This window comes from Hyperolius riggenbachi, chromosome 4, assembly GCF_040937935.1.
Source record: "Hyperolius riggenbachi isolate aHypRig1 chromosome 4, aHypRig1.pri, whole genome shotgun sequence".
In the NCBI taxonomy this organism is placed as follows: domain Eukaryota; kingdom Metazoa; phylum Chordata; class Amphibia; order Anura; family Hyperoliidae; genus Hyperolius; species Hyperolius riggenbachi.
The window spans coordinates 365822956-365847334 of NC_090649.1; the positions used below are offsets into that span (position 1 = coordinate 365822956).

The following is a 24379-nucleotide window of genomic DNA, read 5'->3' on the forward strand; positions in this document are numbered from 1 at the left end:
CATCTCTAGTGAGAAATACAGCCAAATGAAGGATTGACATTGCAGACAGGTAACTATTTTTTTCAGTATAACAGTGGCTACTCCTACACTGCTTTATCACAGGTTTATTTTAAGGTGACTTTTAATCCAATTTGCTAATTCTCAGCCACATATCTTAGTTGTAAAGCTGTCCTATTAAACTTTCTAAGGCCTCTTTTCCACGAACTGTTGAGCGGTGTGCTCAGCAAGCAGTTGCCAGGCAGCAGCGAGCAGTTACCAGGCAGCAGCAAGCAGTTACCAGGCAGCAGTGAGCAGTTGTGAGAGTTTGAGAGGCATTTCACTGCCTGTAAACAGTTCGTGGAAAGGAGGCCATAAGTAGTCTTGCAAACTTGCCTATTAAGCTAATCTTTCAGTATTGCTGCTTTGGGTCGTAGGTTACTCATAAGTTCTGCACTATGGTGTAATAGGAGTAAACAAGCTAGATATGCAGACACACCCCTCCCAGAGCCTCAAATAGTAAGGAAGTTCTTGTGCTTTTGTGAAAGTTTCCCTAGTATACATTTGCTGTACCCTGCAGGAAAAATGTCTGGCTATGAAGAGGAAAGAAGAAAGCGAGAAAAAATAGTTGCAGGATTGCATGAACGGGCTAGCAAAATGACTCCAGCAGAGCTGATATTTAAGTACAAGGGGATTGTGTACCCCACTGTCCTCTGTAGTGAGGCAACATTCCAAGCTATGGAGACTCTGAAAGCCAGAGAAGATGATGTACTGATTATGACATACCCCAAATGTGGTAAGCTGTTCATGTTCAGCTCTTTGTAAGCCTTGATTTTTTTTTTTATTTTTGTTAACTTTGGCAGCCTTTGGCTAGATTCACAGTGGGATGTTATTGTCCTGCATTAATAATAAAGTTGCATAATGCAGGTTACACACGGCAATGTTAACCTGATGCCACATTCACAGTGTGACGTTAAAGTCGCTATGTAAATGTTGCATTTATTGTGACACACTGCTGCAGTGCGTTACCTCAGATGTTTACAGATACAGGGAAACATACTTTTCATTGCCTGTTTGCTCTACTGTATCTACTGTATGCGACGGTAACACAGTGTTAAGTTGCGTTCCAATTCTTTTGGTGCGTTGCAATTTTGCGTTGTGACCTTAACATCGCATCATAACTCACTGTTGTACTGTGAATCTAGTCTGTTCAGTCTAGTCTAGTCAAAGTTTTGTTTTCTTTCCTCTTTCTCTAGCTCTCATCCCTCCTTTCCTGCTTTTCTATGAATAGCTGTGTCCATTTGAGCTATGATGGTGACTTTATCCGCATCCAGCCTGGTCCCAGACATTACAGCTGTATTATGTATTTATTAGCAGACCCAAGACCGTTTAAAAATGGGCTCTAAGGTCTGTGTTTCTCACTGCCGCATGTACTGCGCGGACCCCACGTGTAGGGACACAGGGGTTTTATTATAGAGGATAAAAAAGCACTGAGCTCTTCGACAGCACGTTACAGATTCAATAGTCATGTCATTAACTGTCCGGCGATTTTTGTTTGCGCTTTTATGAATAAATACAATGTATTTATTTTTAAAAACACGACCGCAATCACTACACAAAGCGATTTTGTGAGCGTTTTGCGTTTTTCCTATACTTTCCATTGAGGCGGAATCACCTCAAAAATGGTACACGGATGGGTCACGCTGATATGAACCTTCCACGCAGTTGGAGGTCATTTTAAAAAATCGCACGCGGGTGAAAAAAACCCGAAAACGTCTGCATTGTGAACAAGCCCTAAGGGCTTGTTCACACCTAGGGCGTTTCTTGTTGTTGTTATGAATAAATACATGTATGTATTCTTTTCCGGGTCAATAAGTTCACTTCCTGACTTACGTCAGGAAGTGCAAAAGCGCTTTGAAAAAGTGCTTAACACAAAACCGTAGTGCGCAGTGGAGCGCCGGGAGAAAAAAGTGCAAAACAATTGAAAACCCGCTGCCGTCAGCGATTTCGATTATAGATGTGAACAAAGCCTCATACTGTATAGTCATATTGCAAGGCCAATTTTGGGATGTAGGAGGGAACCAGAGTGCCAACTCTTACAAACATGTGGAAAACATACAAATTCCATGCAAATAGTGTCCAAACCCAGATTTGAATTTGGGACCCTAGCACTGCAAGGCAAGAGTTCTATCAGTGACGTAGCAATAGGGGTTGCAGAGGTCTCGACCGCACCGGGCCCTTGGGCCAGAGGGGTCCCATAGGGCCCTCCCTCAACTGCAGTATTAGCTCTGAGTACAATCCACTAGAATGCCACCCATCTGTACAAAGCATGATCAGGTTGGGAATAACTAGGGACCACTTCACCACAACCGCAATGGTACCACTGCTGTTGCTGGTACACACACTGCTAATCCGTTTGGGAACCTGCTGTTACCCAGGGACGGATCTAGACCAAGTTGCCCCAAGTTGCGCCTGGGGCAAGGTCAGGTTTTGGCGCCTAAACTGCCATTCCCCATCCAAATTTTGCCGCCTTTTTAAGAATTCAACAAACTGCGCCTGTGGCAAGAGACCCGCTTGCCCCCCCCCTAGATCCGTCCCTGCTGTTACCTAACAGCAGTTCTGAAGCTGTATGCAGAGCAGTGAATCACTCCTTGGCAAGTCACAAAATCAAACACTCACTCTTAGGCCCGGTGCACACCAAAACCCGCTAGCAGATCCGCAAAATGCTAGCAGATTTTGAAACGCTTTTTCTTCTTTTTCTGTAGCGTTTAAGCTAGCGTTTTGCGATTTTGTGTAGCGGTGTTGGTGTAGTAGATTTCATATATTGTTACAGTAAAGCTGTTACTGAACAGCTTCTGTAACAAAAACGCCGGCAAAACCGCTCTGAACAGGCGTTTTTCAGAGCGGTTTGCGTTTTTCCTATACTTAACATTGAGCCAGAAACGCATACGCAATCCAAAAAATGCCTCACCCCGGGAGTATGCGTTTCTGCAAAACGCCTCCCGCTCTGGTGTGAACCACCCCATTGAGATACATTGGCCAAGCGTATCCGCAGCCGCGAGCGGCTGCAGAAACGCTGAAAAAGCCGCTCGGTGTGCACCAGCCCTTACATGTCTAGTCTCTCCACTATACCATGGTTTCAATTAACTAAGCCTTACCACATTCGGTAAAGCAGAAAACAGCTGACTTTACAAAACATTTTGTGAAATGTCAATTCAATAAGGCTGCTACTGCATAGGAAACACAAATTACCAAGTAGGGAGGTATATACTTCAGGAGCTCTTTGAGGCTCTGCAAAACGAGCACTGTAAACAACAGTGCAGGAGATTTGGGTGCAGCCGGCGCCACCATACGCTGTAATCTGAATTAGGGCTATAGCGGCGCTCTGTAAGTAATTGATGTGCCATCATAAGATGGCGTACAAATTATAAAAACACTGTAATTTGGCCGCCATCAATAGCTGGAAGCCAAATTACATCTTTCCCCCACTATCTATGGCGGCCTGGAGGGGCAATAGTAATTAACTAGGCGGTGGCTGGATAGTGTAATGGTTAAGGGCTCTGCCTCTGACACAGGAGACCTGGGTTCGAATCTCGGCTCTGTCTGTTCAGTTAGCCAGCACCTATTCAGTAGAAGACCTTGGGCAAGTCTCCCTAACACTGCAACTGACTATAGAGCGCATCCTAGTGGCTGCAGCTCTGGCGCTTTGAGTCCGCCAGGAGAAAAGCGCGATAAATATGTTATTTGTCTTGTAATTAACCTCCTTAGCGGTATGCCCGACACTGTGTCGGGCATATTGCCGTCTGTCCTCAGGAGTGGCCCACGCTGAATAAATATGCCGAAATAGCTGAAAAACCTTCCGCTAGCACTAGACTAGCTAGTAAATGTGTCCAGCACCCATGGATCCCCCTCAATCCCCCCGTTTATACATTAACCCTAGTACAATAGGACAAACGGAGACAGCACACAAATTGCTTCAGTCAAATAACTGTATTGAATAGCATGCAGAGGCACTGACTCCGTTTGTCCTATTGTACTACGTTGAGGCAGGAGTGGTGTACCTGCAGGAGGCGAGCACCGGCACGGAGGCCTAGACGTAGGCCTAGAAGGTGTGTGACAGGTGAATATTGGAAGATTATACATTAACCCCCCTGGATCCAGTGATCGCGCAGCCTCCCTGCACAGCTCCGGTCTCTCTATGGGGAGGATCGGGTTTGCGCATAACATCATGACGTTGGTGACGTCATGACGTCATGTGCGATCTTCCCCATAGAGAAGACTGGAGCTGTCTGGGGAGGCTGTGCCGATCGCTGGATCCAGGCTGGGTAACGTATAAACGATGGAGTGGCGGGGATCGGAGACTTCTACTAGCTAGCCTAGTGTTAGCTACAGTATAAGCTTTTCAGTCATTTAGGACAATAATTTAGGAATTGGGCAAAATATAACAAAACCTCCTGAGCGGCGTAACGCTCAGGAGGTTAACGCCGCCAGGGGGACTTGTGCAGGAGCAGGGTAAACCTTTTATTGTTTCAAAAAAAGAAGAGAAAATAATGTCAAGAAGAGAAAATAATGCCACTTCCCATATGTTGATAGTGAATGACTAGGATACACTGGCATGAATATAGTGCTGCTGCGTGTTGTGGTAAGCTGCATAAACTATCACTGGATGTGTGCTCCGTTTAAATGAATATAAGAAAACAGTCCATCAAGGCAGTGGCAAAAGAGAAAAGAAACGTGCAACTTCCGTCCGCATTTTAATTTGTTGCAGTGACGGGTACAATAGTGTAGCAGCAATTGGTATCAAAAAATGATATGGAAAGCGTGAATTACATTCAGGCAGGGAACACACTTGACAGTTTTCGTGCGCGTTATCTGCACAGAAAAACTGAGAACTCATGATAATCAATGGGCTAGTTCACACTTAATGTGTTTTCCGTGCGCAGAAAAAAAACTGACATTCTGCATCATGATTGTGCACATTTTGTCAGTTTTCTGTATCAATTACATCAGCTGCTGTAAAAAAAAAAAAAAAAAGGCTCGTTTTTTCTGCATAGAAACACACTTGGTGTGCAGAAAACGTATGCAGAAAAACTCGTGCAGAAAACTGAAAGACAAGTGTGTTCCCTGCCTTAATCCAAGATGAGCTTACATGTCTACGTTTTTTCAGTTATCAGTGCAGGAGGTGGGTGGTAGGCTATAGGGTGGAATAGCATGTTTATTGGCGTTACCCTGTGCCCAAATCTCATGCTGGCATTATAATTCTATAAAAACTATGCGCTGCCTCACAGTCCTTTAGGGCTCTTTCACATCAGAGCTTGCGTTGGAGAACGCTCAAAGCATATGTTTTGTTGTATGCGTTTTAATGCGTTTTGATATGCGTTGCACTGCAGTGAGTGTGCGTTTTTAATCCGTTTTCAATGCGTTACAGCACATAGAAAAACGCAGGTAATTTTTTTTTCTTTTAGTTTTCAACTTTCTACATTGTTCCTCTGTTGCATTCTGGGACTGATTGCCTGCGTTAACGGATTAAAAACGTGCATAGTGTGCGTTTTACATTGACTAACATTGTAACGCATAAAGCTAGTGTCGGCCGAAAAACTGCGCTTGGGTGCAGTGTAACGCAACGCACAAAAAGGCTGCATTATATGTGAAAGCTAAAATGAAAGTCTATGGACTTTCATTTCACCTTGGGTATCGCAAACTTTACCCTTTGCGTTGAAACGCAGAAAATCTGCCCTAATGTGAAAGAGCCCTTAGCAATAAAGAAGTCCCACAGTTCACAGATCATCTTCAGTCTCCCAAGACCGATAACCTCATACAAGAAAGGAAACAGAGAAAATCTTCATCGCATAGGCTGCCAGATTAATCGAGCAATCCTCCACCGACTATGGCCCGTGCATAATTTTACTGGGTATCACCAATCGCTGTGCACACCACCACCCGTGGTGACCGCTCTCACCTTGCACTTTGGCTGCCCAGACCCACAGACAGATATTCGTAGGTACACCTGCAAAGGCCCATGAAACAACGCTTCCAGCACTATGGAGGGCATAAGGCTGCATACAGGGCAGTTTCTAGGCTATATTTCACCCAGGCCGAGGGTGTAAAAATCGACCCCCCGTGGAGCCAGGCATAGGTGCCCGCAGTACAGGTTAGCTACGTAGGTGCCTCCAGTATAGGGTAGCATGTATAGTTGCCCCCAGTGTAGTTTAGATAGGTAGGTGCCCACAGTATAGTTTAGATAGGTAGGTGCCCGCAGTATAGGTTAGATAGGTAGGTTCCCGCAGTATACAGTAGGTTCGATAGGTAGGTTCCCCCAGTATGGGCTAGATAGGTAGGTTCCCCCAGTATGGGCTAGATAGGTAGGTTCCCCCAGTATGGGCTAGATAGGTAGGTTCCCCCAGTATGGGATAGATAGGTAGGTTCCCCAGTATGGGTTAGATAGGTAGGTGCCTGCAGTTTAGGTTATATAGGTAGGTTCCCGCAGTATAGCTTAGCTAGGTAGGTTCCCGAAGTATAGGTTAGTTAGGTAGGTTCCCGCAGTATAGGTTAGTTAGGTAGGTTCCCGCAGTATAGGTTAGTTAGGTAGGTTCCCGCAGTTTAGGTTAGGTAGGTGCCCCGCAATATAGGTGTTAGGTTCCCGCAGTTTAGGTTAGTTGGTATGGGTGCAGGAGTGGACATAATAGTAATAACTCAGCTGCTTCTGCCGAACCCACGCTGCTTCAATGTCCTTCCCTTCCTGGCATCTATCTCATTAGTAACAGCGCTTCCTGTGACGACATGCGGTACGTCATCACAGGGGGCGCAGTTACCAGGCGACGGTCGCCGGGAAAGAAAAGATATTGAACCTGCGGGGGAACGGATGAAGAAGGTGAGTTATAACGATTATGTCCGTTCCCCCGCTCCGGCGCCCCTCCTCCTGCCGCACAATAAAGCACCCCGGGCGATTGCACGTATCGCATGCCCATAGAAATGGGGCTGGCTGCATAGTATGCAGTATAACCAGCTCTGGGCTGCCCATTACCCCAAGTGACGCCTCTTCCTTAGGCAGCATCAGTGTCAGACAGCCATCCCGCCCCCCCCTCCCTCTTCTAGGGTCCCCCTCTGGCGCTTCCCCCCCCCCCCCCATGCAGAACGGCAGCGTAAAGCCACTTATGTCCAGCCAATATTGGGTCTCCCCTGTGATGTGCCTGCAGCCACTGGGTCCCCCTGTGATCTGCGCTGGGTCCCCCTCTGGTGCTCTCCTCTCCCTCCATGCAAAAGAGCAGTGAGCGGCAGCGTAAAGACACTTAGGGCCCTTTTCCACTAGCGGTGATTGCGATGCTGAATCGCAAAATGCTAGTGATGTTTGAATCACTACGGTTTGCCTAATAACATAGGAATCGCGGTAGGTAATTTCCACTACCGCAATTAGCTTTTTACTCAAGCGCGATTGCGCCGCGGAACGATTTTTGCCGTGATTTTGCTATGCAGTGCATTGCATACCAAAATCGCAATTGCTGGGAAATCACAGGGAAATTTTGTACTTTGCTGAATCGCAATCGCTAGCATTTATCGCGAACGTTAGCGATTGCTAGTGGAAAAGGGCCCTTACGTCCAGCAACCGGCAGGTCTCCCCTGTGATGTGCCTGTGAAACCCGATTTAATCCTTAGCACCAGGCTTCGGCTGAGGGGAATCCACCAGACACTGACTCAGATGAAATTATCAAAGATTTATTTGCGACCTAACAGTGGTCACTGTCGGCTTCAATCAACCCGTAACACTTCAATTACACAACCCACCTCACTTGCACATCACAGGTCAAAATACACAATCCCCAAATCTTCACAGCCGGTGCACCGGTAAATGCTGCGGAATGAAAAGGTTAAGTTACATACAAATTATATAAGAAATTTGAGCTACAAAGGTTTACTTATACAATAATCAATCACTTTACAGCATGTTTATATCACAGTATCACTGTCGGGGCGTGGACTGGGGAAAGGGGATGGTCTACTGAGCAATTTTAGTTGCTAAACAGTTCTCAGTCCCTTGTAATCAAGTCCAAGCTATATTGCTCAGCAAAACCTTGGGGGAACTCGTGACCGTTCTTAAGATGGTACTGTATAGTTGCACAGTTCGTTGGTTGATCCCAAAAAGATGTTCACCTTGCTCAAAGATCTCTTAAGGTGCGTACACACGCACTACTAAATGCAACGACCGGTCCGTCGGACCCTCCCGCTGGGCAGTCTTTAACCGACAGGATGCGCGTGTGTACGCGGTCGGCGGACTGATAAGGCTGTTTCTGAACGATCGTTCAGATAACAGTAGACTTTCCCGAGCACTTAGCAAAGTGTCCATTCATAAAAGCTGTTTCCGCATGAAAAGATACAATTACCGACCAGGAAGCTAAATTACCGCCGGTGAACACCTCCAGCACATGTCGTAAAATGTAATTAAATGTCAATTCATAAAGATTAGAGCAGGCGGTATTGTCATGGAGAAACACCGTCTGCTTTGAAGAGGTGATAAATCAGCTGAAGAGGCGATAAGCCAGCGGATAAGAACAAAGTTAATGGGGATAGATCTCCCCCAGGCAGCAGCAGTGAGGCCTGGTGCACACCAAAACCCGCTAGCAGATCCGCAAAATGCTAGCAGATTTTGAAACGCTTTTTTCTTATTTTTCTGTAGCGTTTCAGCTAGCGTTTTGTGTAGCGGTTTCGGTGTAGTAGATTTCATATATTGTTACAGTAAAGCTGTTACTGAACAGCTTCTGTAACAAAAACGCCGGCAAAACCGCTCTGAACAGGCGTTTTTCAGAGCGGTTTGCGGTTTTCCTATACTTAACATTGAGGCAGAAACGCATCCGCAATCCAAAAAATGCCTCACCCCGGGAGTATGCGTTTCTGCAAAATGCCTCCCGCTCTGGTGTGAACCACCCCATTGAGATACATTGACCAAGCGTATCCGCAGCCGCAAGCGGCTGCAGAAACGCTGAAAAAGCCGCTCGGTGTGCACCAGCACACCTCAGGCTGTGTTTTTAACCTCTTGGGTACCAGGAATACCTCAGGCTGTGTTTTTAACCTCTTGGGTACCTGTTTTCAAATATATTTCACTTCAGAAAGCCTGCATGTGTAAAGTTTCTTGAAGTTTTTCTAAGTTGTGGCAATTACATAGATTGTTTAGAAAGACTAATGCATTGCTAGGAATACACAATACGTTTTGTACCGCATAATCGAGCCACTGGATCGATTCCGGCTCGTCCCCGCCGGCACCTGGATCGATTCCCACTCGTCCCCGTGGGTGCTTCTTATCTTCTCCTCGTTTTCTTACATTGTCCTGCCCGCGGTATCGAGCGCGGAATTGATCCGGCCAGAGCCGGATTAAGGCTAAATGGGGCCCTAAGCAAAGTAACTGATTTGGGCCCCCCCCCATCATGTCGTAATAGAATCAGAAGATGCAGCTGCACAGCAATATGTCGCACACACCGGGCAGCCGAGCTACTGGTTGCTATGGGCAACAGCACGCTTTCCTCTGTGGGTGCACAATGCAGGGAATAGCAGCGGCAAAATGCAGAGTGAGAGATGAAAGGCTGGGACATTTGCACTCAGGAGCTGTGAAGAGGGCGCCAGATATCACAGCAGCAGCACTTTCCCCCTGCATCTCCAGCCTGGCAATAGCAGAAAGCTCTGGACACCGCTAAACCGGAAGCCGTTCCCCAGACAGAATTACATAACCACTCCCACCACCGAACAACTAATTTCCTCCCAAACTAGACAGCCACCATGCAGCCTCCATCCCAATGAATACGATAGTCCAGCAGAGAAGGCAGCTGCAGTGGGGGAGAATGACAGCACCAGATGAATCACATTCACCTATTGCGATCCAAGCAATAGAGGTCCCGTCATCCGGAGCCCATCTGTCTCCTCTAGAGTGCTGCCGCTCTGTTACTACTACTATTACTACTTCCTACTTCATGTCTGATCTGAGAATCAGGAAGTTCAGAGCGAGCGGCTGCACTGTAGAAGAGACAGATGGGTTTCAGATGACGGGATCTCTATTGCTTGGATCATGGATAGGTGAGTGAGCGTTTGCCATCTACTGCTATCAGTCTTGCTGCAGCTGTGGTTCTCTGTGGGAAGGGAGGGTGGAGTGGGCAGCGGCAGAGCGCACAGTAGCAGGAGGGGGACCTAGGAGGAGAGCCTGGCTCTGAAGACAATCAGCAGCGCACGGCATCATTTGACAAGACAAGACAAATAACATTTATATCGCGCTTTTCTCCTGGTGGACTCAAAGCGCCAGAGCTGCAGCCACTAGGACGCGCCCTATAGGCAGTAGCAGTGTTAGAGAGACTTGCCTACGGTCTCCTACTGAATAGGTGCTGGCTTACTGAACAGGCAGAGCTGAGATTCGAACCCTGGTCTCCTGTGTCAGCGGCAGAGCCCTTAAAGGGACTCCAAGCAGTGCCTGTGGATATGCCTTTAAGCATACCCACAACTAATTCATTACATCCTCACACCTACCAGCATGATGTTTGTAATTATATCCCCCTGGGTTCCTTATATTTCATTGCATTGTGCTGAATCGAGCTGCTAACTTTGGAGAAAAGTCGTCCTGTGGCCGTGATTTCGATCGTGAAAATATCAAAAACTAAAAGGCATAGAGCAGCTGTTTATATATCATATTGGAAAGAGGAGAAAGAGAGCTTTAAAATGATATGAATCTTTCCATAGTTACTGCACTGCTCAGAGTCCCTTTAACCATTATACCATCCAGCCACCGCTGACTTTGGAGAAAAGTCGTCCTGTGGCCGCGATTTCAATCGCGAAAATATCAAAAACTAAAAGGCATAGAGCAGCCGTTTAGATATCATTGGAAAGAGGAGAAAGAGAGCTTTAAAATGATATGAATCTTTCCATAGTTACTGCACTGCTCAGAGTCCCTTTAACCATTATACCATCCAGCCACCGCTGACTTTGGAGAAAAGTCGTCCTGTGGCCGCGATTTCAATCGCGAAAATATCGAAAACTAAAAGGCATAGAGCAGCCGTTTAGATATCATTGGAAAGAGGAGAAAGAGAGCTTTAAAATGATATGAATCTTTCCATAGTTACTGCACTGCTCAGAGTCCCTTTAACCATTATACCATCCAGCCACCGCTGACTTTGGAGAAAAGTCGTCCTGTGGCCGCGATTTCAATCGCGAAAATATCAAAAACTAAAAGGCATAGAGCAGCCGTTTAGATATCATTGGAAAGAGGAGAAAGAGAGCTTTAAAATGATATGAATCTTTCCATAGTTACTGCACTGCTCAGAGTCCCTTTAACCATTATACCATCCAGCCACCGCTGACTTTGGAGAAAAGTCGTCCTGTGGCCGCGATTTCAATCGCGAAAATATCAAAAACTAAAAGGCATAGAGCAGCCGTTTAGATATCATTGGAAAGAGGAGAAAGAGAGCTTTAAAATGATATGAATCTTTCCATAGTTACTGCACTGCTCAGAGTCCCTTTAACCATTATACCATCCAGCCACCGCTGACTTTGGAGAAAAGTCGTCCTGTGGCCGCGATTTCAATCGCGAAAATATCAAAAACTAAAAGGCATAGAGCAGCCGTTTAGATATCATTGGAAAGAGGAGAAAGAGAGCTTTAAAATGATATGCATATTTCCATAGTTACTGCACTGCTCAGAGTCCCTTTAACCATAATACCATCCAGCCACCGCTGACAGGATGGCAAGGGCTGGTTTATGTGCTAATGGGGCCCCTTTGACTCTGAATGGGGCCCCAAGCGACTGCTTTTGTTGCCTGGTCGGTAATCCGGCCCTGGATCCGGCGGGTGATCAGACACGTCGGATTTTATCAATCGAGCCATCAGCGGCTCGATTACACGGTACAAAAACGTACCGTGTATGCCTAGCATTATAGACAGATTCAGAGAAGATTCAGGGCTGTCAGAGGCAGTAAAAAAATATGCACCTCTAAAGGGAAGTTGGGGCTGCCTCTTTTATTGTAACACTGTCTCTGCACGGAGACCAGGAATGTATCAAATCAACTGGCTCATTAATATAACAACTCAGCCTCATGTTACAGACAACTCAGTTCGGAAAATTCCCGCATTTCTACCGCAGCTGAGAAAATGTTTATGAATTAGCACACATAAGTCTAAAATACCGAATGCGGTATTTTCCCTCCCAGATTTCTTTTTTTATATCGCACTGCTTTTATGAATGATAGCCATAGTCTCGGAATATACAAGGCCTTTGCACACAGACAGTCTCTGATAACAGCAATATGAACAGGCCTGGCCTCTCCAGGTTCTAGGTTGCTATATTTCTATCTCAGCAAGCCTCCGCTGGACACTGGCTACTAACTGAACACACACTGTAACTTGTAGTTGACTCTAAGGCCCATACTCATCTGACTGCCGGATTTCCTTTCTTCCTGGGCAATCTCGGATTGGCTCTATATACACTGCCTCTGGTCTCCGGTCACTGTCTGGCTTGGTTGCCGGCGCTGTCTCTCTGCTCTGGTTGCTGCGTGTCTGCTGGGTCCCCTTTTCAGAGGCGTAGCTAGGGTTTTCAGCGCCCGGGGACAAAGACTATTAATGTGCCCCCTAAGGTGAAGGGTCGTGACCAAATGTGGGCGTGGTTATGGGTGCTCCACATTTGGTCACGCCCCTTCAAATGTACATGGAGGTTAGCAGGCTCACGCTCACCCACCCTCCCTCAGGATGTACCTTCCAGCATGTTCCAAGACAAATTCAGCAATCATGAGCCCCCCCCCCCATCAAGACAAATTCCGCAATCATGAGCAAACATGAGGCCCCCAACATGACCAACTCAGCAATCATGAGGCCCCCAACATGACCAACTCAGCAATCATGAGGCCCCCAACAAGACAAATTCAGCAATCATGAGGCCCCTAACAAGACAAATTCAGCAATCATGAGGCCCCTAACAAGACAAATTCAGCGATCTTGAGGCCCCCAACAAATCATGAGGCCCCCAACAAGACAAATTCAGTAACCATGAGGCCCCCAACAAGACAAATTCAGCAGTCAGGAGGCACATAAATAGACAACATTTCACATAAATAGGCAGAATGCCCCCTTAGTAGACACCTCTCACCTGGCAGCAGTTCCCCAAAATACACTCAATCTGACAGCAGTGCTTCCCCAAAAATAGGTAGCCCCAGGTCTATAGGTGTCCCCAGAATAGGTGGCCAGCAGTATAGATGTCCCCAGAACAGGTAGCCAGGGGTAGAGATGTCCACAGAACAGGTAGCCAGGGGTATATGTGCCCAGTATATGTAGGCAGGGGTATGTGTCCCCAGTATATGTAGCCAGGGGTATATATGCCCAGTATATGTAGCCAGTATATGTAGTTAGGGGTATATGTGCGCAGTATATGTAGGTAGGGGTATATGTGCCCAGAGTAGGTAGCCAGGGGTATATGTGCCCAGAGTAGGTAGCCAGGGGTATATGCCCAGTATATGTAGTTAGGAGTATATGTGCCCAGTATATGTAGGCAGGGGTATATGTGCCCAGAGTAGGTAGCCAGGGGTATATGTGCCCTGAGTAGGTAGCCAGGGGTATATGTGCCCAGAGTAGGTAGCCAGGGGTATATGTGCCCAGTATATGTAGGCAGGGGTATATGTGCCCAGAGTAGGTAGCCAGGGGTATATGTGCCCAGAGTAGGTAGCCAGGGGTATATGCCCAGTATATGTAGCCAGGGGTATATGTGCCCAGAGTAGGTAGCCAGGGGTATATGTGCCCAGAGTAGGTAGCCAGGGGTATATGTGCCCAGAGTAGGTAGCCAGGGGTATATGTGCCCAGAGTAGGTAGCCAGGGGTATATGCCCAGTATATGTAGCCAGGGGTATATGTGCCCAGAGTAGGTAGCCAGGGGTATATGTGCCCAGAGTAGGTAGCCAGGGGTATATGTGCCCAGAGTAGGTAGCCAGGGGTATATGTGCCCAGAGTAGGTAGCCAGGGGTATATATGCCCAGAGTAGGTAGCCAGGGGTATATGTGCCCAGAGTAGGTAGCCAGGGATATATGTCCAGTATATGTAGGCAGGGGTATATGTGCCCAGAGTAGGTAGCCAGGTCAGGTGTCCCCCTCCCCAGCAGGCAGCAGGAGGGAAGCAGTGCAGAGAAGAGCTGCTCTCCCTCCCTCGCTGTCCCCTCCAATGTCCGGGTGGCTGGCAGCGGCGGGCGGAACTTACCTCCGTCTCGTCTCAGCGCCGGATGGATCTGCCACTACTCTGGTCTGTTCCAGACCAGAGCAGCGGCTGCGCACCCGAACTTCCGGCCAGCGCTGGAGCGAGACGGAGGTGAGTTCCGCCCGCCGCTGCCAGCCCAGCCACCCGGACATTGGAGGGGACAGTGAGGGAGGGAGAGAGCACCTAAGGTGAGGGAAGGAGGGGGGATATGGCCCCCCTTCCCCACCGTCCGCACAGCTCTCCCTCTTCTCTGCGCTGCTCCCCTCACCCGCGGAAAAAAAAAAAAAAAAAAAAAAAAAAAACCCGCAGCTCAGCCAGGCGGAGGGCGCCCTTGGGGACCAGGCGCCCCGGGGCACTTGTCCTACCCCGACCCCTTCCCCCCCCCCCCCCCCCCAGCTCCGCGCCTGCCCCTTTTAGACTCTGGGTGACTGCTGCGGCGCTCTCCTCGTGGCCTCCTCCCCGCTCTCTCCACCGCCTCCTTACTTGGGGCTAAGTTCCGCTCTCCTCCTCTCACTGGTGCGCTCTGGCTAGTAGTTTCAGCCAGTTTCTTTCAGCTACACCCTTCTAGCTCTGCCCCTTTGTGCCTGCGCAGTAGCCTCAGACAGGCCACGCGGGGCTTTTGGAAAGTTCCACTGCTCTGTGTGCTTTGGTCACTTAGCAACAGTCTATGCGACCAGTACAGCGCCTCCTCTCCCATGCGCCGTTTTAGTTCCACTTCCACACACAAGCATCTAAGGCGAAACGTAGCCTTAGATGCTAAAGTTACCTCAGACATAGAAATACATTAGCAAAACTTTTTGGACCCTCTTCTAGAGGGTTACACCTGTAGCCGCTGGGTCTCCCTGTGATCTGCCCTCCATAGCCACCACTCATCTACTTCCTGTTTCTGCTCCAGGAAGTAGACGAGCAGTGACAATGGAGGGCAGATCACAGGGAGATCCAGCGGCTGCAGGCACATCACAGGGGAGACCCGCCATCGTCTGGACGTAAGTGCCTTTACGCTGCCTCTGCTGTTCTGCGTTGAGGGGAAGGAGAGCACCAGAGGGGGACCCCAGGAGAAGGAGGGAGGAGAGATATCGGGGCCCCCCTCCGGCAAACAGCTGTGCCCCCACCCTCCCTCCGGCGGGTGCTGTGCGATCTTTGGGGGGGGGGAGGAGTCGAGCATCCTCAAGTTTTGCCTCAGGCGGCAAAAAGTCTAGAACCGGCCTTGAGTATAACCAGAGTGTTGTAGGCCTTTACAGGATTGCTTTAACCCTGTGTTATTCAAACTTTGTCCAAACGTCATTTTACTTCAAATTGTCTCTTTATTAATTTTTTTTTTTTTTCCTTGTTAACTCTGTTTTAGGAACAAACTGGTCAATACAAATACTCAATGAAATACTAACGGCAATCCATAACAAAGAGCCCACAAAAGCTTTTGGAACACTGGAATTTGGAAAACCAGAGACATTTGAGGTTAGTACACAAATTACTATTACTGTGACTGCATGAGGCCACTGCAGTGGTACTGAAAAAGTTCACTAGTAAAAGGGTGCTGATCAGGGCAGGATCATATGAGGGGAGAGCAAAGAGACTGTTGACCACTGACTCTCTATCTTTTTTGCTTTTAACATACCAGGTATAGAGATTTCGCAAACGGTTCGCCGGCAAATGGTTCCAGGCGAACTTCGGGTGGTTCGCGTTCGCCTGCGAAGGCGAACTTTCCTGGAAGTTCGATTCGCCCCATAATGCTCTATTGAGCAGAACTTTGACCCTCTACATCACAGTCAGCAGGCACATTGTTGCCAATCAGACTGCACTCACTCCTAGAGCCCCCCCCCCCCCCCCCCCCCTTATAAAAGGCAAGGTCCTTGTGCCGTTTTACTCAGTAGTCTGCCTGCAATAATTAGTTAAAGGGATACTGTAGGGGGGTCGGGGGAAAATGAGTTGAACTTACTAGGGGCTTCTAATGGTCCCCCGCAGAAGTCCTGTGCCTGCACAGCCAGTCACCGATGCTCGGTCCCCGCCTCCGATTCACTTCTGGAATTTCAGACTTTAAAGTCTGAAAACCACTGCGCCTGCATTGCCGTGTCCTCGCTCCCGCTGTTGTCACCAGGAGCGTACTGCGCAGGCACAGACCATACTGGCCCTGCATAGTACGCTCCTGGTGACATCAGCTGGAGCGAGGACACGGCAATGCAGGCGCAGTGGTTTTCAGACTTTAAAGTCTGAAATTCCAGAAGTGAACCGGAGACGGGGCCAGAGCATTGGTGAGTGGCTGCGCGGGCACAGGACTTCTGCGGGGGACCATTAGAAGCCCCGGGTAAGTTCAACTCATTTTCCCTCGACCCCCCCCCCCCCCCAACGTAATCCCTTTAAGGGACAGCTGCTGACAGACTCTGCTAGGGAGAGTTTAGTTATGCTCTTATAGGCTTGTTCCTAGCTAATTGTTATTACTTTCCCTCACTCCCTCACTAGGATGATTTCTCTAGGATATATCATAATGGTACATGCTAGGCTGGTTTCAGAATGTAGTGTTGGTGGTGGTATAGCGGTTAAGAGAGCTATCTACCAAGCACTCAGACCTGGGTTCAATTCCCGGCCAAGACCTGGGTTCAATTCTCGGCCAAGGTATATAAGCTGGGAGGGAGAGAGGGATACACTGCCTGATGTTGTAAAGCAGTGTAGGCCTGTAATTGAACATTGAATGAGATTTGTAACCTTTAAAATAGGGGTTTATGTGAAATCTAGATTTTTGCCTGGGACTTTTGATGTGTATTTCACTCAATCATGTCTTCCTCCAGGTATTAGATCCCTTGAAACATGCTTTCTATCATTTTTCCAGCCGGTAGAAATTTTTCTAAATTTTTAAGTTCGCCTCCCTATTGAAGTCTATTGCGGTTCGTGAACTTTTCCGCGAACCAAACCTTCCGCGGAAGCTCGCAAACAGGGTTCGCAAACCGAAAATCGCAGGTTCATGACATCTCTAACCAGGTATTCTCCTAACAACAACTGAAGTCTGCACAAAATAGGATGCAAAATTTAATGCATCCTTTCTTACTTCTACAGCATTAATTTGTTTACCACAGTTGTGCTTGCTTCTACACATCAACAGAAATGCTGTCTCACTCTCTACTATAGCACAGTTTGGAGTAATCACTTTGATCTCAGTACCAATGCAAGACAGCTGTCATGATAAAACACAGTGAAGATATGTGTGTGTAAAAAAAAAAAAAAAAAAAAAAAAAAAAAAAAAAAAAAAAAAATACAGGTAAAATATCCAAGCTCTGAAGAGATGATCTAACCTACACTATTCATAAAAAATTGCCCCTTGACTATGATTCATACTTAGACATATGACTATGGTAGGGATTTGATTGTGAGCCCCTCTGAGGGACAGTAAGTGGCAAGACTATGTACTCTGTTAAAGGGAACTTTAAGGCCCGTTTCCACTACACGCGGTGCAATGCGACTGCACTGAGACCAATGCACGGCAATGGAACAGTTTCCATTGGGTGCTGGTTATGTGGAGCGGTGCGACGCACAGCCGCATCCGCCCGCATCTGTGTACCGTCTCCCCCATTCACTTCCGCATCGGGAGACGTGAATGCAAGCAGAAGTGATGGGAGGTAGCCGCATTTGCATCACTTCCCCAATGGAAAAGGGCCATTTAACTGAGCGGGATATCGATGCTTCCTTTTAAACCATACCAGTTGCTTGGCAGTCCTGCTGATCTCTTTGGCTGCAGTAGTGGCTGAATCGAACACCTGAAACAAGCATGCACACACAGGATCAGCAAGAAAGTCAGGCAACTGGTATTATTTTAAAAGGAAAAATCCATATCCTTCTCAGTTTAGGTTCCCTTTTAAGGGTTGTGGAAGATGTTGGCGCTATATAAATAAATGATGATGATGATGATGATGATGATCTAATAATCCTTTCTGTTGGGGAAAGCATAGATGTACTTAAACCTGTGCTTAACCTTTGCTATCTATTTGTTGAAAACAATTCATGGCCTTTTTACCTAACGCTTAACTTAAAGTTTTTAATTGATAACCATCAGTAGAGATGGCTCGAACATCAGATTTTGGGTTCGCGGACGCGAACTTCCGCAAAAGTCAGAGTTCGCATGAACCGCCATAGACTGCAATGGGCAGGCGAATTTTAAAACCTACAAAGAAGTTTCTAGCCACAAAAGTGATGGACATGTTGTTTCAAGGGATCGAACACATGAAGGGGGGCATAGCGGAGTGGGATACATGCCAAAAGTCCCTGGAAAAATTACGTATTTGACACAGAGTAGGGTTCTAATCCCTTAAAGAGGAACTCCAGTGAAAATAATGTAATAAAAGAATGCTTCATTGTTACAATAATTATGTATAAATGATTTAGTCAGTGTTTGCCCATTATAACATCTTTTAAATCCCTGATTTACATTCTGACATTTATTACTAGGTGACATTTTTACTGTTGGCAGGTGATGTACCTGCTGCATGCTTTTTTGGCAGTTGGAAACAGCTGTAAACAGCTATTTCCCACATTGCAACAAGGTTCACAGACAGGAAACTGCCAGGAGTGCCACGGTCCTCAGAGTTTCTTGTGGGAGGGGTTTCACCACACTATCAGTGATACAGCGCCCCCTGATGGTCTGTTTGTGAAAAGGAATAGATTTCTCGTGTAAAAGGGGGTATCTGCTACTGATTGGGATTTCTCTAAATTACACACCACCATCAGGAAATGCAGCTTGTTTAGAACAGAGAGGATCATAGTGAGTACACTAATTCCAAATGTTGCATTGCAATGGAGGATGTTGCTGCATCCCAATGTGATGCAACAATATTTCTATGGCGATTGTCTTTACACATCAAGTGCGGTGTGACGTGGTTTGATGCAGTAAGACACAGCATGCGTGTGCCCGCTGGCATTTAAGGCATTAAACCACATGGGACCCAAATACATAGCGGATCTATTAGAAGAATACAGTGGTTTGAAAAAGTATTCCGCCCCCTTGAAGTTTTCCACATTTTGTCACATTACTGCCACAAACATGAATCGATTCTATTGAAATTCCACGTGACAGACCAATACAAAGTGGTGTACAGTGAAAATCATACATCATTCCAAACATTTTTTACAAATCAATAACTGCAAAGTGTGGTGTGCGTAATTATTCAGCCCCCCTAGTTCAAGAGGGCTGAATACTTTTGCAAACCCCTGTAAATGCCCCCCCGCACCCTCCGCCCACTCTCTGCTCTGCTAAAAGGACCAGTTTGGTTTTTTCCACTTAAAAACATTTGGTGCCTTATCCTATACAGCCCCTACTCTATGGAACTCATTTCAACAATCCGTGCAAGAGTCCCCTTCTCTAGGCAGCTTTAAAGTGACTCTGTAACAAAAATTACAACGTTTTTTTCTACCATCCTACAAGTTCCTAAACCTAACCTAATCTGTTCTGGCTCACTGCAGCACTTTGTACTATCACGGTCTCTGTAATAAATCAATATATCTTTCCCCTGTCAGACTTGTCGGCCTGTGTCTGGAAGGCTGCCAACTCTTCCGTGCTGGTCTGTTCCTCTATGCACACTCCAGTGTGTGTTTTATTTACATAAGCCAGCAGCGTCTCTGCTATCTTATCAGTGATAGAAGGGAGCTGGATAAAAATCCTCCTCTGTTAGGCTGTGAAAGTAGCTGGCTGACACATACTGAAGAATTACAAACACAGGCAGAGCTGTCTGCAGGAAGCCTGTAATGTTCAGTGCATGAGAGAAGAAGGGGACAGAAGGTAAACACACAAATGATCTTTTGAGATTCAAAAGGAAAGCTGTATACAGCCTGCTTGTGTATGGATGTATTTTCTATGTGTGGACATATTGTACATCAATCTACTTCCTGTTTTGGTGGCCATTTTGTTTGTTTATAAACAAACTTTTTAAAACTGTTTTTGACTACTTATAATGCGGCGGGGAGCGGTGAAATTGTGACAGAAGGTAATAAGAGATGTCCCCTAACACACTGGTATGTTTACTTTTGTGCGATTTTAACAATACAGATTCTCTTTAAAGAGGAACCCCAGTGAAAATAATGTAATAAAGTGCTTCATTTTTATAATAGTTATGTATAAATGATTTAGTCAGTGTTTGCCCATTGTAAAATATTTTAAATCCCTGATTTATATTCTGACATTTATCACATGGTGACATTTTTACTGCTGGCAGGTGATGTAGCTGCTGCTTGCTGTTTTGGCAGTTGGAAACAGCTGTAAACAGCTATTTCCCACAATGCAACAGGGTTCACAGACAGGAAACTGCCAAGAGTACGTACTCAGAATTTCTTTGTGGGAGGGGTTTTGCCACAATATCAGCCTTACAGCGCCCCCTGATGGTCTGTTTGTGAAAAGGAATAGATTTCTCATGTAAAAGGGGGGTATCAGCTACTGATTGGGATAAAGTTCAATTCTTGGTCGGAGTTTCTCTTTAAGAAAAGACAAAAAACCCACCCATTTTCCCCCAAGCCATTGAGACTGCGCAAAATAAGGTCACAGCGCTTTTAGTCTCCAGGGGAAAAAAGTTGGGAAAATCCATGTTTTGTCAAGATGATAGTTACAATAAATATTTTTACATCTCTTACCCCCCCCCCCCCGTTTAACAACTTCCTCTCCCCAGGGACGAGTAACTATGACCCTGCAAATTCCCTATTTACCTTGCAGGGATGTAGCTACTACGTCCCTTGCTGCCACGCACAACCGGTCGCTCCCACGCTCATTATCGCCGCCGATCGTTAGACGGAGATGTATGAATGGAAACACAGTCTCTGTACCCTTTTGAATGATCTCCGGCATCAAAGAGATGCTGTGATCATTTTGTTTATTTCTGACGTAAAGATGGTGATGGAAAAAAAAATATTGGCGACATACATTGTATTAACCCATTCGCGTCCCGTCGTTTTCACGTGAGAAATGTTCACCTCCCATTCATTAGCCTATAACTTTATCACTACTTATCACAATGAACTGATCTATATCTTGTTTTTTCCGCCACCAATTAGGCTTTCTTTGGGGGGTACATTTTGCTAAGAGCTACTTTACTGGAAATGCATTTTAACAGGAAGAATAAGGAAAAAACGGAAAAAATTCATTATTTCTCAGTTTTCAGCCATTATAGTTTTAAAATAATACATGCCTCCATAATTAAAACTCACGTATTGTATTTGCCCATATGTCCCGGTTATTACACCGTTAAAATTATGTCCCTATCACAATGTATGGCGACAATATTTTATTTGGAAATGAAGGTGCATTTTTTTCCATTTTGCATCTATCACTATTTACAAGTTTAAAATAAAAAAAATAGAAATATTTCATCTCTACATTGATATTTAAAAAGTTTAGACCCTTAGGTAAATATTTACGTTTTTTTTTTTTTTATTGTAATGGTTTTTTTTTTTTTTTTATAGTAAACATTTTATTTGGGTAGTTTTGGGAGGGTGGGAGGTAAACAATAGATTTATAATGTAAATGTGTGTTAATTTTTTTTTTTACTTTCAGTTGTAGTATTACTTTTTGGCCACAATATGGCGGCCATGAGTTTGTTTACATGACGTCACTCTAAGCGTAACACGCTTAGAGTGACGCATCGGGGAGGGAACAGCCAGAAAAAGCACAGCTTCCGAGAGAAGCTATCGCTTTTTCAGTGGGGGAGAGCAATCAATGATCGGGCACCATAGCCCGATTCACTGATTGCCTGGCTAACGAACCGTGGGCCGGGAGCGCGCGTGCGATCTGCCGCGGTAGCGCGCATGGTTCCTGGACGTAGTTTCTACGTCCAGGAACCAAAATAGGTTAAGGAAATATTTTGAATGTTGCAATAACCAGGATAAATGGGCAAATAAAATGTGTGGGTTTTAATTAAGGGTAGTAGTAGTAGTAGTAGTAGTAGTAGTAGTAGTAGTAGTAGTAGTAGTAGTAGTAGTAGTAGTAGTAGTAGTAGTAGTAGTAGTAGTAGTAGTAGTAGTAGTAGTAGTAGTAGTAGTAGTAGTAGTAGTAGTAGTAGTAGTAGTAGTAGTAGTAGTAGTAGTAGTAGTAGTAGTAGTAGTAGTAGTAGTAGTAGTAGTAGTAGTAGTAGTAGTAGTAGTAGTAGTAGTAGTAGTAGTAGTAGTAGTAGTAGTAGTAGTAGTAGTAGTAGTAGTAGTAGTAGTAGTAGTAGTAGTAGTAGTAGTAGTAGTAGTAGTAGTAGTAGTAGTAGTAGTAGTAGTAGTAGTAGTAGTAGTAGTAGTAGTAGTAGTAGTAGTAGTAGTAGTAGTAGTAGTAGTAGTAGTAGTAGTAGTAGTAGTAGTAGTAGTAGTAGTAGTAGTAGTAGTAGTAGTAGTAGTAGTAGTAGTAGTAGTAGTAGTAGTAGTAGTAGTAGTAGTAGTAGTAGTAGTAGTAGTAGTAGTAGTAGTAGTAGTAGTAGTAGTAGTAGTAGTAGTAGTAGTAGTAGTAGTAGTAGTAGTAGTAGTAGTAGTAGTAGTAGTAGTAGTAGTAGTAGTAGTAGTAGTAGTAGTAGTAGTAGTAGTAGTAGTAGTAGTAGTAGTAGTAGTAGTAGTAGTAGTAGTAGTAGTAGTAGTAGTAGTAGTAGTAGTAGTAGTAGTAGTAGTAGTAGTAGTAGTAGTAGTAGTAGTAGTAGTAGTAGTAGTAGTAGTAGTAGTAGTAGTAGTAGTAGTAGTAGTAGTAGTAGTAGTAGTAGTAGTAGTAGTAGTAGTAGTAGTAGTAGTAGTAGTAGTAGTAGTAGTAGTAGTAGTAGTAGTAGTAGTAGTAGTAGTAGTAGTAGTAGTAGTAGTAGTAGTAGTAGTAGTAGTAGTAGTAGTAGTAGTAGTAGTAGTAGTAGTAGTAGTAGTAGTAGTAGTAGTAGTAGTAGTAGTAGTAGTAGTAGTAGTAGTAGTAGTAGTAGTAGTAGTAGTAGTAGTAGTAGTAGTAGTAGTAGTAGTAGTAGTAGTAGTAGTAGTAGTAGTAGTAGTAGTAGTAGTAGTAGTAGTAGTAGTAGTAGTTTAAAACTATTATGGCCGAAAACTGAGAAGTAATGATTTTTTTTTTTTCCTATATTTTTTTTTTTTTACAATTTTTTTTGTATTGTTTAAAATACAGTAAAAACAAAATAATTCTTAGCAAAAGTACCCCCCAAGAAAGCCGAATTGGTGGTGAAAAAAAACAATATATAGGTTGTTTTGTTGTGATAAGTAGTAATAACGTTATAGGCGAATAGGTGAAAATTGCTCTGGTTTTCAAAGGGGAACTAAACTGAGAAGGACATGGTTTTTTTTTCCTTTTTAAAATTTCTAGTTGCCTGACTCTCCTGCTGATCCTGTGTCTCTAATACTTTTAGCCACAGCCCCTGAACAAGCATGCAAATCAGGTGCTCTGACTGAAGTCAGACTGGATTAGCTGCATGCTTGTTTCAGGTGTGTGATTCAGCCACTACTGCAGTCAAAGAGATCTGCAGGACTGCCAACTGGTATTGTTTAAAAGGAAATATCCATATCCCTCTCAGTTTAGGTTCCCTTTAAGGGGAAAAACCCTTGGAGGTGAAGAGGTTAAAGTTCGGACTGAACTTAAAGGGGAACTGAAGAGAGAGGTATATGGAGGCTGTCATGTTTATTTCCTTTTAGACAATACCAGTTGCCTGGCAGCCCTGCCGATCCTCTGCCTATAATACTATTAGCCATAGCCCCTGAACAAGCATGCAGCAGATCAGGTGTTTCAGTGGTTCAGACTTATAAGTCTGATCTGACAAGACTAGCTGCATGCTTGTTTCTGGTTTTAATCAGATACTACTGCAGAGAAATAGACCAGCAGGGCTGCCAGGCAACTGGTATTGATTAAAAGGAAATAAACATGACAGCCTCCATATACCTCTCTCTTTAGTTCCCCTTTAATTGGAGCAAGGGCGCATGTTCTATTCATGCCATGCAACCTCTTTGATGGTGCTCAAGAACAGCTGTGCACAGCAGCTGTGGCTTGGACAATTGTGTGCGGTTCAGAAACATTTGTAACTGTGCATGCCCTGGATTCTTCCAGCCAAGGTTACTACACACGGCCATTTGGGAATGTGTACAAAGAAGGCACACAGAGTGGTTAGAGGTTGTGTTCTTAAACGGTGAATGGGGTGGGGGGAGGGGCATAGCTCCAACATGGGAGGGAAGATGAATGATGCTAAGGAGCCCCACAGTAAATGGGGATACTAAAGAAGCCTC

General features: G+C 45.5%; 1 protein-coding gene across 1 annotated transcript in view; it reads left to right on the forward strand.

Moving 5' to 3' along the window:
* Positions 1 to 445: 445 nt before the first annotated feature.
* LOC137504051 (sulfotransferase 6B1-like) overlaps positions 446 to 24379 on the forward strand; it is a 68555-nt gene continuing 44621 nt past the window's right edge. The window contains exons 1-2 of the mRNA XM_068231975.1: positions 446 to 772; positions 15522 to 15631. Coding sequence (XP_068088076.1) covers positions 562 to 772; positions 15522 to 15631 — 321 coding nt within the window. The 5' untranslated portion in view covers positions 446 to 561. The remainder of the gene's footprint in view (positions 773 to 15521; positions 15632 to 24379) is intronic.